Genomic DNA, 13614 nt, shown 5'->3' with positions numbered 1-13614 from the left:
GAACTGAGTTCGATTCCCCGCTGCAGCTCCTTGTGACTCTGAGCAAGTCACTTAACCCTCCATTGCCCCAGGTACAAATAAGTACCTGTATATATGTAAACTGCTTTGAATGTAGTTGCAAAAACCTGAGAAAGGCAGTATATCAAGTCCCATTTCCCTTTCCCCCTTTCCTTTATGACATCACAATATCAGAAGTGAGCCAAGTATCGGGCAATCAAGCCATTGGCCATTGTGACATCACTGATGAGGTTGGCTCTTATTGGTGGAATGAGTGGAGGAGTAGCCTAGTGGTTAGTGCAGTGGACTTTGGTCCTGGCGAACTGAGTTTGATTCCCACTGCAGCTCCTTGTGACTGTGGGCAAGTCACTTAACCCTCCATTGCCCAGGTACAAAATAAGTACCTGAATATATGTAAACCGCTTTGAATGTAGTCGCAAAAACCTCAGAAAGGCAGTATATCAAGTCCCATTTCCCTTTCCCTATGAAGCACCTTGATAGTCATGTAGATCCAAAACCTAAAGTATAGGAAATCAGGCTTACAAATGCTCTCAAAATGTCAACAGTATAAAAAAAACCATTTCTCTATAGTAAAAGAATGTCTTTAAAAAATCTCAACTGCGTAACCAGCTGATCATCTCTACTGTTCCTTTCCATGCTTTGTGTTGTGGAGATTGGTTCTTTTTCTGTTTGTGATTGAGCACTGGAGATAAAGCCAGCCTGGAGCCATCAGGTTACCCCATCTGATACTGAGATTTCCATCTCTCTTTCCTTTCAGCCTCTGAAGGAGAGTTAGGTCTGGGGGAGATCCAGTTAACCACATTCTGAACATCTCTTCTACTACATGAGCGCACAACTATGGAATGGAACTCCCGTATGCAGTGAAAACAATACAGGACCACCTAAACTTCAGGAAATCACTGAAAACCCTCCTCTTCAAAAAAGCTTCTCCCACTGATCCAACATAAATCCCCACACTCAGCAACACAAGATAATCTATGATCGTGCTGGACAATCTATTATCATCGACCCCATGACGCCTGAAACACTTCTACCTGTGACCATAACACAACCTTGTATTTGTTATCAACCGTAATGGCAATCGCCATTACGATACTTTCTAAGCCACGTTGAGCCTGCAAATAAGTGGGAAAATGTGGGGTATAAATGTAACAAATAAATAAATCCTTCTGGCCCTTGAGCCTGACCACATGCTTACGTCACACCATTGCCTCGATCCACCCGATCCCATCTGATCCTTCCAAGTTGAGTGAGAACCAGGGAAAGGGAGGAAAAAGGCTCTTTCTTCTTCGAAGCTGACGAAGGATACAGACTTGGTCACAACCAGCCCATTCGCTCTCCTCCAAAATGATCTGCTGCCCAAATTAAGGACAGGCCCAGGACAATACAGTTCAGTGAAAAGCGAGAATTAATTTTAAATGAAGGGCTGATGGAACAACAGAAATGTTCTGTATTATAAATGCTGTTAATATTATTATATGTTTAATAAATTATTATCGACCCTGCTTGGAGTCATTTTAAAGAAGTCTCCACATTGTTTTTTTTTTTAATGAAGGGGTTCCTAGTTTTGCAGGCTAGTGTCACATGTTTTTCAGAGTTGTCAGAGATCACCCAGGTAGGAGAGAGAAGAACCACATTCTTCCAGGGCTGGCTCAATTATTAGGCAAATTAGACATTTGGCTAGGGTGGCACTGTGGCAGCAAAGCGGAGCTGCAGTCAAAGCGAAACAATAGATCCTGACAGACACATAAACTCAAAGAACCATCAGTGTTTACTTTTATACTTTTTTCCAGGATTATTTTAGGAATGGTGGTAATTGAGTTTAATTATCAAAAACTTGGGGGTGGGGGGGGGGGGGGGGAAAGAAGCCAAGGGGTCTAAAATTTAACCCTCAAAACAGAGTTCACCAAGGGTGCCTAATATGCTTGTACCGGCCGTGCATAGTTCATTCCTGTTGTTCCTCAATTTCCTTTCCCTCCAGAGTACTGAAAAAGTTCTTTGGGGGAAGGTCTTTTTAGCCATCGACAGCTTCATGTCCAGATATTCACCACTGGGACATGGCTGGTTCTCTCTTATGTGGTTAACAGCATAAGTGCCGACTCCGCCCCTGGACCGCCCACAAAATAGCCGGATTTGAGTTTAGCGGTATGTGGTGATATATTCAGTAGCACTTGAATGGGGACATAGCCAGACACCCAATTTTGAGTGGGCCCAAGCCCAAAGCGGGTGGGCATGAGAACTCCAGCCAACATCTCTCTTCCCCTCGGACAACCTGAGGGCCCATCGGAAGGGGTTTATTAACCTTGTCATCTCTGAAGCAGGGGCATAGCCAGACTTCGGCAGGAGGGGGGGTCCAGAGCCCGAGGTGAGGGGGCACATTTTAGCGGCCGCTGGCTGATCTGCAAGGCTTTGTTCTGTCGTCGGACGTCAGACTCACAGAAACAGAACGAAGCCTTGCGCCGGAAGAAGAGGACCTCAGCTGGCGGGGTTTGCGGTCCCCCGCCAGCAAAGGTAGGCGACGGCGGGGGAGGGTTGGCGGCGGGAGGGGGATCGAGAGGGTCGTCGGCAGGGGGGCCCAGGGCCAAATCTACAGGGGTCAAGGCCCCCGTGACCCCACGCAGCTACGCCACTGCTCTGAAGTCTGCCTTCCTCTCCACAGTATTCCACTAATTGTTGCAGGAAGGAAGACAAGGTGGTATTTAGGCTGTAGATCTCAGACTGCGTACCTGCAAACCCCATGAGCTCTGCATTTTGTTGCCTCAGGTTAAATGCCACCAGGAATAATGGGTCCTCCCTTTCCCCAGGAGTAGTGTCATCCAACTCTGTTGGATTCTTCACCTCCACATAATAGAAACATAGTAAATGTCAGTAGATAAAGACCCGTAGGGCACATTCAGTCTGCCTAACAAGGTTCTATCTTGCACTCTGTGCAGGTTCCACTGCTTTGTGATTAAACACTGGCATGATTAATAGGGTAGTTAGCAACTTGCCTTATGTACCTCATATGGGCTCTTTATAATGTAATCTTGGAACACACCATTGCTTTCAACCCTAAGAAGGTCTCTTCCTCCACTTCTGACTAGCATCATTTATTTGTTAATGTGGTTGACCACCTGGTACCTTTCAAGTCCTTTGGTTCTTTGCCGGCAGCAAGCAGCGACTCATATCCGCTGCTCGCACCATCCCCAAGTCTTCCCTCGGATGTATGGGTATGAGTCGCTGCTGGTGATGAACTGAAGGATTTAAAAGGTACCAGTTGTGGGGGGAGGGTTTGGGGGCATGCAGTTAAGAGAGAGTCCCAATAGCCTGGGAGGAGGAGAGCAGGGAGAGTGGCCTAGATCATTCTTCTGGCAAGGCTTGGGGATCCCCACCAGCCCCATCATAGCTGTTGCGCTGCTGGGTGGGCCTCAGTTCAAAGTGGGTGGGCCTGTGCCCACCCAGGCCCACCCATGGCTCTGCCACTGCCGATGAATATCAGAGATAGCCCTGAAACAAGAAATTCAACCAGCCAAGAGCTGTGTATGGCCACTTAAATCACTTTGAATATCAACCCCTCGGTATAGTCTTTTAAATTTGATTCCAGGGATATGAATGGATGGGCTGAGGGTTAGTACTTCCTGGCAATTAATTCCTGAGATAGAATAAACTGAGGGAAGATCCCAAGTAGAGAAAGACGTCCAGCTGGCAATTCTGGACTGGTAGTTCCAATTTTTCTAAGAAAAGCAGACACTACTAGTCCCAGAATGCAATGGGAGAAAAAAAATGTGATCTTGCTGGTCTCAGATGACCTGGAACCAGTTGCTCACTTTAGGCGGAAGAACAGTTAGCTGCAAAAACTGGCTATATTGTACTAGGCCAGAGGCCTGCGTGATCTCTGAAGCTCAAGTACCAGAGCCTTTCCTGTCTTTTTGGGTCTGCAACGAATCAAGGTTTTCTCCAGGACTAGCCCTAGAGACTAAGAGAGAATCTGTCTGACTAATTAAGTTTAGTTTTGTGAATGTACGACATAGTGGCTAGAGTGACCTTTGACTCTGGTTCTGTATTGTAACTTGCCCTGTGTGACGTGATGGTGTGCTATTCAGGCTGACATGCCAGCTGGCAGTCCGGCTTAAAATAAACTTCTTTCCAAACTTCTCGGCTCCCTGCTATTTTTGCTGAAATAGCATAACTGGTTATTCAGGAAGTGAAAGGCCCAAACAGCTTAGGGCTTGATCAGATGCTAATAAATAGAAATAAAACAAGAGAAGGGAAAATACAGTGGGGTTGATATTGAAAGTGATTTCAACTGCCAGAAGCAGCTCCTGGCAGTTTAATTCGCTTGGTCAAGGCTAACTGATAGTGCTGCTGAAAAAGCTTGGTTAGTACCCAAGCCAAAACCAGCTACTTTGTGGGATTCCAGGGGTGGAGTCGGTATTTAGTTGGTTAAGTGTTAATATGGGTGGGTCATCTACCCCTGCCTTCCTCCACTCCGTTCGCAGCGTTTACCTGTTTCGTCATGTTCCAAACATGACAGCAACCATTCCCATACGCTGCCCTGCCGTCGGCACCCGCCTCTTCCCTCTCTGATGTAACTTCCTGTTTTGTCAGAGGCTCAGGCAGCTGCAATAAAGGGAAGAGGCGGATGCCGGTGGCAGGGCAGCGTATGAGAATCACTGCCGTAGCCAGGTTTGAAATGAGAACTGGGTGGAAGGGAGCAGGTTCTTGGCCCGGAGGGATGGCGGTGGCATCTTAGGGAGGGGGCATCTTAGCTCCGCCTCAGTCGGCATCTTGCCTTGGGCCGGCCCTGAATATTCAGCCCTCAACTGGCTAAGATAACTGCAAAAACAGGGTCTAACTTTATGAAGTTCATTACAGTCAGTTAAATACTGAATATGTTTTTAATATTTTGTGTCGGAAGATGGCCGGCGATCTCTTTCGAAAATAAGCTGGCTGGTAACATAGTAGATGACGGCAGAGAAAGACCTGTACGGTCCATCTAGTCTGCCCAACAAGATAAACTCATAAGTGCTACTTTATGCGTATAGCTGACTGATTTGTATCTGCCATTTTCAGGGCCCAGACTGTAGAAGTCTGCCCAGCACTAGTCCCTCCTCCCAACCACTAGCCCCGCCTCCCCCCACCGACTCTGCCACCCAATCTCCGCTAAGCTTCTGAGGATCCATTCCTTCTGAACAGGATTCCTTTATGTTTATCCCACGTATTCTTGAATTCTGTTACTGTTTTCATCTCCACCACCTCCCACGGAAGGGCATTCCAAGTATCCACCATTCTCTCCGTGAAAAAATACTTCCTGACATTTTTCTTCAGTCTGCCCCCCTTCAATCTCATTTCATGTCCTCTCGTTCTACCGCCTTCATCTCCGGAAAAGGTTCATTTGCGGATTAATACCTTTCAAATATTTGAACGTCTGTATCATATCACCCCTGTTTCTCCTTTCCTCCAGGGTATACATGTTCAGGTCAGCTATCGTTAGAGATTTTCCCATGCTCCTCCTTTCCTCTTCCACATGCTTCTGATGAAAACCCATTTTCCCGTAACAAGGCCTTCCTTACCTTCTTTTTGTTTTCTCACTCCAATCGAACTGTCAGTTCCGGGGAGGGGTAACGCCTCTTGGGACACTGCACCAGCAGGTCACTCCCCACCACCACCACAGCACCAACAAGTCTTGTGAAACGGTTTGTTTACCAGGTACAGACAGTGGCAGAAATATAGAGGAAGGGACCAGACCGGAGTACAAGCACCAGAGAACAATCCGTTAACCCAACGAGCTTTCTGCGTCTTAATTCAGGTAGCAGAGCTAGCAAGGTAGGTCACCTCTTGTTTTCCAGACCTTTTTATTCATTTTCAAAGCGTCCCGCTGCTAGGCTGCATTCCCTCACCTATATCAGTGATTTGTTTGAAGTGCTGGATTAGCAAGATCACTCAAAATGACCTGTAGCCTGATTCCTGGTTCTGCTACCACCGGGTCTTAGTGTTATTCTGAGGTCCCTTTTCTTTTTAGCCTCACATTTTTTTATGGATAAAAGGTATGCCATTTAATTATGACCACCCCCTTTTTAAAAAAAATCTCCTTCCCCAAGTTTGTTCTTCAACTGTCTGTGCTGTATTCATGCTTTAGTTATATTAGTGTGACATCTGCATGGGGTTTTGATGAAGATCCATTTTCTAGCTGTCTGTGCTATATTCCAGAGCAGTGCCATTAAGGGGTGGGGGGGCAAGATTCCCCGGGCCCAGTCTCCAAGGGGGACCGGTGCCAGAAAGTTCTGCTCCCTCGGTATGTCTCTCTCCTGCTCCTGTGTGTCGGGACCTGGGTGATTGTGTTAACGTGATAACATGGGTCCCGGCACACAGGAGCAGGACAGTGACAGACCGAGGGAGGAGCAGATGCAGGAAGGTAAGGGGGTAGAGGCCCGAGTGAGGCGGGGGGACGGTGGCCCTGCCCTGGGCCTGTCTCGGCGGCCCTGTTCCAGAGATGCATTGAAACCCTCTGCTCAGTGTGTGGCGGTGGCTAAGGTAGTAAATAGAATGTTAAGGTATTATTACGAAAGGAATGGAAAACAAAAATGGGGATGTTATAATGCCTTTGTATCGCACCATGGTGCGACCTCATCTTGAATATTGTGTTCAATTCTGACCACCACATCTCAAAAAAGATATAGTGGAATTAAAAAAAAGGTACAGAGAAGGGCAACGAAAATGATAAAGGGGATGGGACGACTTCCTTATAAGGAAAGTCTAAAGCGGCTAGGGCCCTTCAGCTTGGAGAAAAGGCGGCTGAGGGGAGATACGATAGAGGTCTATAAAATAACAAATGGAGTGGAACGGATAGACCTGAATCTCTTGTTTAACTCTTTCCAAAAATACTAGGACTAGAGGGCATGCAATGAAGCTACAAAGTAGTAAATTTAAAGTTCTCCCATGTTCTTTTCCATGAGGCAAAAAGTAGTAAATATTATTCAAAGGAGGCGTGGAGGGGCATAATTGAACAAAAACGTCTATCTCCATGGGCGTTTATCTCCGAGAACGGGTCCGTGAAGGGGCGGACCGAACCGTATTTTCGAAAAAAATAGACGTCCATGTTTTATTCGACAATTTGTGAGCTGGGCGTTTTTGTTTTTCAATGATAATGGAAAATGAAAGCGCCCAGCTCAAAAACGAATAAATCCAAGGCATTTGTTCGTGGGAGGGGCCAGGAGTCGTAGTGCACTGGTCCCCCTCACATGCCAGGACACCAACCGGGCACCCTAGGGGGCACTTTTACAAAAACAAAAAAAAAGGTAAAAGAGCTCCCAGGCGCATAGCACCCTTCCCTTGGGTGTTGAGCCCCCCAAATCCCCCTCAAAACCCACCGCCCACAAGTCTACACCATTACTATAGCCCTAAGGGGTGAAGGGGGCCACCTACATGTGGGTACAGTGGGTTTGGGGGGCGGTTTGGAGGGCTCCCATTTACCAGCACAAGTGTAACAGGTGGGGGGGGGGGGATGGGCCTGGGTCCACCTGCCTGAAGTCCACTGCACCCCCTAATAACTGCTCCAGTGACCTGCATACTGCTGCCAGGGAGGTGATTATGACATTTGAGGGTGAAAATAAAAAGTTGTGAAACGGCATATTTTGTGGTGGGAGGGGGTTTGTGACCACTGGGGGAGTCAGGGGAGGTCATCCCCGATTCCCTTCAGTGGTCATCTGGTCATTTAGGGCACTTTTTGGGGCCTTATTCGTGGAAAAACAGGATCCAGGAAAAGTGCCCTAAATTCTCGCTAAAAACGCATATTTTTCTTCCATTATCGGCAAAAGGCGCCCATCTCTGATCGCCCGATAACCACGCCCCAGTTCCGCCTTCACCACGCCTTCGACACGCCCCCATCAACTTTGTCCGCATCCGCGACTGAGTGCAGTTGAAAACGTCCAAATTCGGCTTTCGATTATACCGCTTTATTCGTTTTTGTGAGATAAACGTCTATCTCCCGATTTGGGTCGCAATATAGGCGTTTTTCTTTTTCAATTATAAGCTGGATAGTCTCATCCGGAAATTTCAAAACATCTTTTAAATACTTATGGAAGACTAGGAGCCATAGAAAAAAAAAAACTCGTGGAAAACTCAATATACGCAGGTTTAATGCTCTAACTTTCTGCTCCATAAGTTTCAATCTATAGCCATTTTGTCCACCACCAGAGAAGCCTATGTACCTTTAATAGTTGAACCTCCTGGTCCGTCAAAAAAACCTTTTCCTTCGAGGGTGTTGGTTTCACATTCAGTCAGTTGTGCTTTTGTCAACAACTGAGAAGCAGCAAATTCTGCAAAAACCTCACAAAGTTTGCGCAAGGAATCCACTGCCTTCCATAACTCCTCAATGCAGGAGGTGGTGGAGATGAAAACGATAACGGAATTCAAACATGCGTGGGATAAACATAAAGGAATCCTGTTCAGAAGGAAGGGATCCTCAGAAGCTTAGCAGAGATTGGATGGCAGAGGCGGGGCTGGTGGTTGGGAGGCGGGGCTAGTGCTGGGCAGAATTCTACGGTCTGTGCCCTGAAAATGGCAGATACAAATCAAGGTAAGGTATACACAATAAGTAGCACATATGAGTTTATTTTGTTGGGCAGACTGGATGGACCGTGCAGGTCTTTTTCTGCCGTCATCTACTATGTTACTCATGTTACTATGTAACGAGTCTGTAGCTTTAAGTTTCACTCCATCTGATAGTAAATTTCATTCTTTGGATTGGTCCACCCATGGCATCTCCGCTATTCATGTTTTCCTTATACCCAGGGCTTTTTTTTGACGTGGTACTTGGGGGGTACTGAGTACCGGCACCTTCTCCATTGTCTGCTAAAATTGACCCATGGTCCCCAAGTTTTAATGAAAGAGCTCAGGCGCTACACACCAATTCTGTCTTGTCATAGATTCTGTGACTGGTCGCAGGGGGCCTGGCTATTGTGGGGTGGGTCCCTCAGTGATCACCCCACCCCTGAAGGGTGGCCTGGCATTTGAGTACCGGCACCTTTTCCATTGTCTGCTAAAATTCACCCATGGTCCTCAAGTTTTAATGAAAGAGCTCAGGCCCTACACACCAATTCTGTCTTGTCATAGATTCTGTGACTGGTTGCAGGGGGCCCGGCTATTGTGGGGTGGGTCCCTCAGTGATCACCCCACCCCTGAAGGGTGGCCTGGCATTTGAGTAATGGCACCTTTTTTGCTAGAAAAAATGCACTGCTTATACCAGTGTGACACCTGCATTGGTCTCTGAAGATCAGTTCTTCAGCTGTCCATGGGGTTTATCAGAGTGATCCCTGTATGAAGTTCTGATGAAAAAAAGAGAAAAGGACTTGATGTACCACCTTTCAGAAGTTAACAATCAATGCAATTTACATATTATATACAGGTACTTATTTTGTACCAGGGGCAATGGAGGGTTAAGTGACCTGCCCAGAGTCAGAAGGAGCTGCAGTGGGAATCAAACTCAGTTCCCCAGGATCAAAGTCCACTACACTAACCACTAGGCTACTTTCCTGTTGGTTGATGTGTTCATGCTTTATGTGTATCAGTGCAAATCTACACCGGGCTTGGGCTGAAGCTCTCTCTCTTCAGCTGTGTGTGTTGTACTCATGTTTTAGCTATACCAGTGTGACTGACGCCTGCATGGCGCTCTGCTGAAGATAGTAAATATTGACAGATGAGGATTGTTTCGCCCACTCAGTCTTCCCGGTTGCCCTTGCTACTCAACTTTCATTCTAATTCTGCAGACTTACATTCCGGCAAATCCCTTTTCAGTCCAAAGTGACTCACAAAAGAATAAAACCTAGCAATTTACAATGTCCCTTATCTTCTCATCTCCATAACACATTTACAAATAAACATCACTCAATTTAAATGTCTAGATCCTTCCAAAAATATTGATAAAACCCCCAAGTTTTTAAATTTTGATGAAATGTAAAATGATCAGCCTGGGTGTTAGATATGGAATCTTGTTCCAAACAATTGCAGACTTATAAGAAAAGAACAAAACTAGACATTTTTTTTAAATCTCAGATTCAATTATTTGGAAAATGTAAAATCAAACTACTTTGAGATAATAGGTGTACCTTTTCTTCCCATTACTAATCTGGATGGATGAGCATTTGTTTCTGTACTTAACTATACCCTGCCTATTCCCCATCTCTGTTCATACTCAACCCTGTATCTGCCTCATAGTAACAAAGTAAATGACGGCAGATAAAGACCTGAACGGTCCATCCAGTCTGCCCAACAAGATAAACTCATTTTACATGCTATGTAATACTTTATATGTATACCTGAGTTTGATTTGTCCTTGCCTTTCTCAGGGCACAGACCGTAGAAGTCTGCCCAGTACTCTTCTTGTACTAAGTTCTGAAGATTCTGGAATCCTAAAGAGTTACAAGATTCCGGAATCCCAATTAGTAGCAACATTCCATGTAGAACCCCAAAGAGTAACATAGTAAATGACGGCAGATAAAGACCTGAACGGTCCATCCAGTCTGTCCAACAAGATAAACTCATTTTACATGGTAAGTAATACTTTATATGTATATCCGAGTTTGATTTGTCCCTGCCTTTCTCAGGACACAGACCGTAGAAGTCCGCCCTGCACCGGTTTTATTCTCCAAATACCAGCGTCGCCGCCCAATGTCCGCTAAGATTCCATAGATCCATTCCTTCTAAACAGGATTCCTTTGTGTTTATCCCACGCATGTTTGAATTCCATTACCGTTTTCATCTCCACCACCTCCCGCGGGAGGGCATTCCACGTAGCCACCACTCTCTCCGTGAAAAAATACTTTCTGACATTACTCCTGAGTCTGCCCCCCTACAACCTCAATTCATGTCCTCTAGTTCTACCACCTTCCCGCCTCCGGAAAAGGTTCGTATGCGGATTAATACCTTTCAAATATTTGAACGTCTGTATCATGTCATTCCTGTTTCTCCTTTCCTCTCAAATATACTAAAATATCTCACTGGGGCCAGCTCAGTGGCAACACTGCCATATAGAGAATCCAGAGTCAATTCCAAGGCTAAGACTTCCAAAGATGCCAAGTTACCCAGTTCCAGGCTGGAGAATTTTTGCTCAGTCCTGGTTCTGAATTTACATCCCAAAACAGTGTGGGAATTCTAATGACTAATCCTGTTCGTTGAAATAAGTGTTGCAAGTCTCACAATGCACCAGGATAGGGTGGTCAGAAATCCAGGACTGTTCCAAAATCTCCAGAATTGGAATGGGTAACTTGGTATCTCTGGACTTCTCTCTGGACCAGTTGAACCAGTGCCCAGATCCCCTGGGGGAAAATGTACCAGTCTTCACAATATTTAATCTCCTTGATTGAAGGTTCTGGAAGGAGCCCTGTCACATAGCCCCTGGCCAAGGACTGTCACTGAAATGGGCTGAGTTGGGAGTGGGCAATGAGACAGGGTGAAAAACTCAGTAGCTGCACATGAACACTCAAGGTGTCAGTCTCCCATAGAAGTCAGTCCAGACTGCACGAGGGAAGTTCCAGCCCAAAATAAGACTATTAATCTTTTGTACGCATCCACCATCTTTTTAGGAAAGACAGATTTCTGATGTTTTCTCTGAACCGTGAATTTGAATTTATTTTTCTATAGAGGGGTACCCCCTTTCTTGTGTTTTCTGAGGTCTGCTAAATACAATGGTTCAGGACGTTGCCCTTTTTAAGAAAGGACTTAAGACATTTTTATTTAGACAAGTTTTTAATCAGTAATGTTTAGCAACTCCTAACTACTTATTTTGGAAGGCTATTGATTGATATTTAACTCAAGTTGATTTTGTTTACTTTATATCAGAAGTATATGTTTGATTCTATTGTTTATGTTTTTAACTGTGTATTATTGTAAGCTGCCAAGAATTTTCTGGATTGTGCGGAGTAGAAAATAATGTAAATACAGGGGAAGGTGTCAATATTCAGCTGGTTTAAGTGAGCAGGAGAGGCTCCTGCCCACTTAACCCATGCTGAACTGGCTAATTTTCAGAAGCACTTAATAGGGTAGGGTAGCTGAATCTGACAATAGTGAAAATCAGGAGCAGAGGAGTGGCCTAGTTAGAGCACTAGTCTTGACATCCAGATGTGCCATGTTCAAATCCCACTACTGCTCCTTGTGATCTTGGGCAAGCCACTTAACCCTTCATTTCTTCAGGTATAAAATTAACTTGTGAGCCTAACAGGAAAATACCCAGTGTACCTGAACTCAGACCACCTTGAGCTCCCACTTAAGGAACGCATTACTTTTAAAGTATGCGCATTAGTCCACAAAATCATTCACGGTGAAGCCCCAGCCTACATGTCTGATTTAATACACTTACCACCAAGAAACGCCAAAAGATCATCCCGAACGTTCCTCAACCTCCACTTCCCTAATTGCAAGGGCTTGAAATACAAGACACTGCACGCGTCAACCTTTTCCTACATGAGCACGCAGTACTGGAATTCACTGCCACGCAACCTGAAAACAATCCACGAGCAAACCACCTTCCGCAAACTACTGAAGACCCACCTCTTTGAGAAAATTTACGGAAAGAACCAAAACACATAAAGCCGCACTCACTGTTCAATAATGCATCACTACAGCCACTCTGAATTCCCATCCCCTACCTCACCTTCTCATCTCCCGCAAACTTACCACACTCATACCTTACTCACAGAAAATGTATACTACTACTACTACTACTATTTAGCATTTCTATAGCGCTACAAAGCGTACGCAGCGCTTCACAAACATAGAAGAAAGACAGTCCCTGCTCAAAGAGCTTACAATCTAATAGACAAAAATAAAGAAAGCAAATCAATTAATGTGGGGGAGTGGTTACAAGTCAAAAGCAATGTTAAAGAGGTGGGCTTTCAATCTAGATTTAAAGATGGTCAAGGATGGGGCAGTAATATTCCAGTAAGATGTGTAAATAAAAAACTTAAAGCAAGATGGTCAATATATTGTATATGGATTTTCAGAAGGCACTTGGCAACATGAAAGACTCCTTATGATGAAGCCACAACTTAAGTACTGCAAGCAGTTCTGGGTAGCTGCACCTCAAAACAGCAGAATGATGAGAATACCAAATGCTTTCCTGTTATTATATACCGCCCCTTTTTGTTTCCCACTGGTTCCCTCCAATGTATCGCCCCTTTTAGTTTCCCGTTCTTTCCTTCCAATGTCTCAATGATCTTTTCCATTGTTATATTCCTTATTGTCACAAGACTTTGTCTCGCATAACACCTCATAATGTAATCCATAACTGAGTTGTAACAAAATGTACTTCCAGTTTTCATAACGTATTGTAAGCCACACTGAACCCGCAAAAAGGTGGGAAAATGTGGGATACAAATGCAATAAATAAATAAATACTAGGTGAGCAAAATCTAAACATTTAAAATAAAAATTCAGGCACTGGTAATATTCAGCAATGGAGGTGGGACGGGAGCAGCACCGTGCCAGGGGGCAAATATTTAGGGGCATCAAATTGCTCCCAGCCCACCTTCTCCTCTAATTGGCAGCGGGGGAGGGGGGAACCAGTGGGCAAGCTATAGCTCAGTACAAAAACGTGTCATGGCTGACTCTTGTGTCTCTCTT

At 45.2% G+C, this 13614-nt stretch overlaps 2 protein-coding genes across 3 annotated transcripts in view; both read left to right on the top strand.

The window, feature by feature from the left end:
* LOC115458290 (zonadhesin-like) overlaps positions 1-1066 on the top strand; it is a 162617-nt gene extending 161551 nt beyond the window's left edge. Inside the window, exon 83 of the mRNA XM_030188153.1 lies at positions 776-1066. Coding sequence (XP_030044013.1) covers positions 776-825 — 50 coding nt within the window. The 3' untranslated portion in view covers positions 826-1066. The remainder of the gene's footprint in view (positions 1-775) is intronic.
* Positions 1067-5727: 4661 nt separating this feature from the next.
* Positions 5728-13614, top strand: part of TFR2 (transferrin receptor 2) — a 67208-nt gene continuing 59321 nt past the window's right edge. For both annotated transcript variants that reach the window (XM_030187686.1, XM_030187685.1), the window contains exon 1: positions 5728-5823. The gene's annotated coding sequence lies outside the window, so the exon portion shown is untranslated. The remainder of the gene's footprint in view (positions 5824-13614) is intronic.

The sequence above is a fragment of the Microcaecilia unicolor genome, chromosome 14 (assembly GCF_901765095.1).
Source record: "Microcaecilia unicolor chromosome 14, aMicUni1.1, whole genome shotgun sequence".
NCBI classification, from domain to species: Eukaryota; Metazoa; Chordata; class Amphibia; order Gymnophiona; family Siphonopidae; genus Microcaecilia; species Microcaecilia unicolor.
This window is presented reverse-complemented; position numbering and strand designations above follow the sequence as displayed.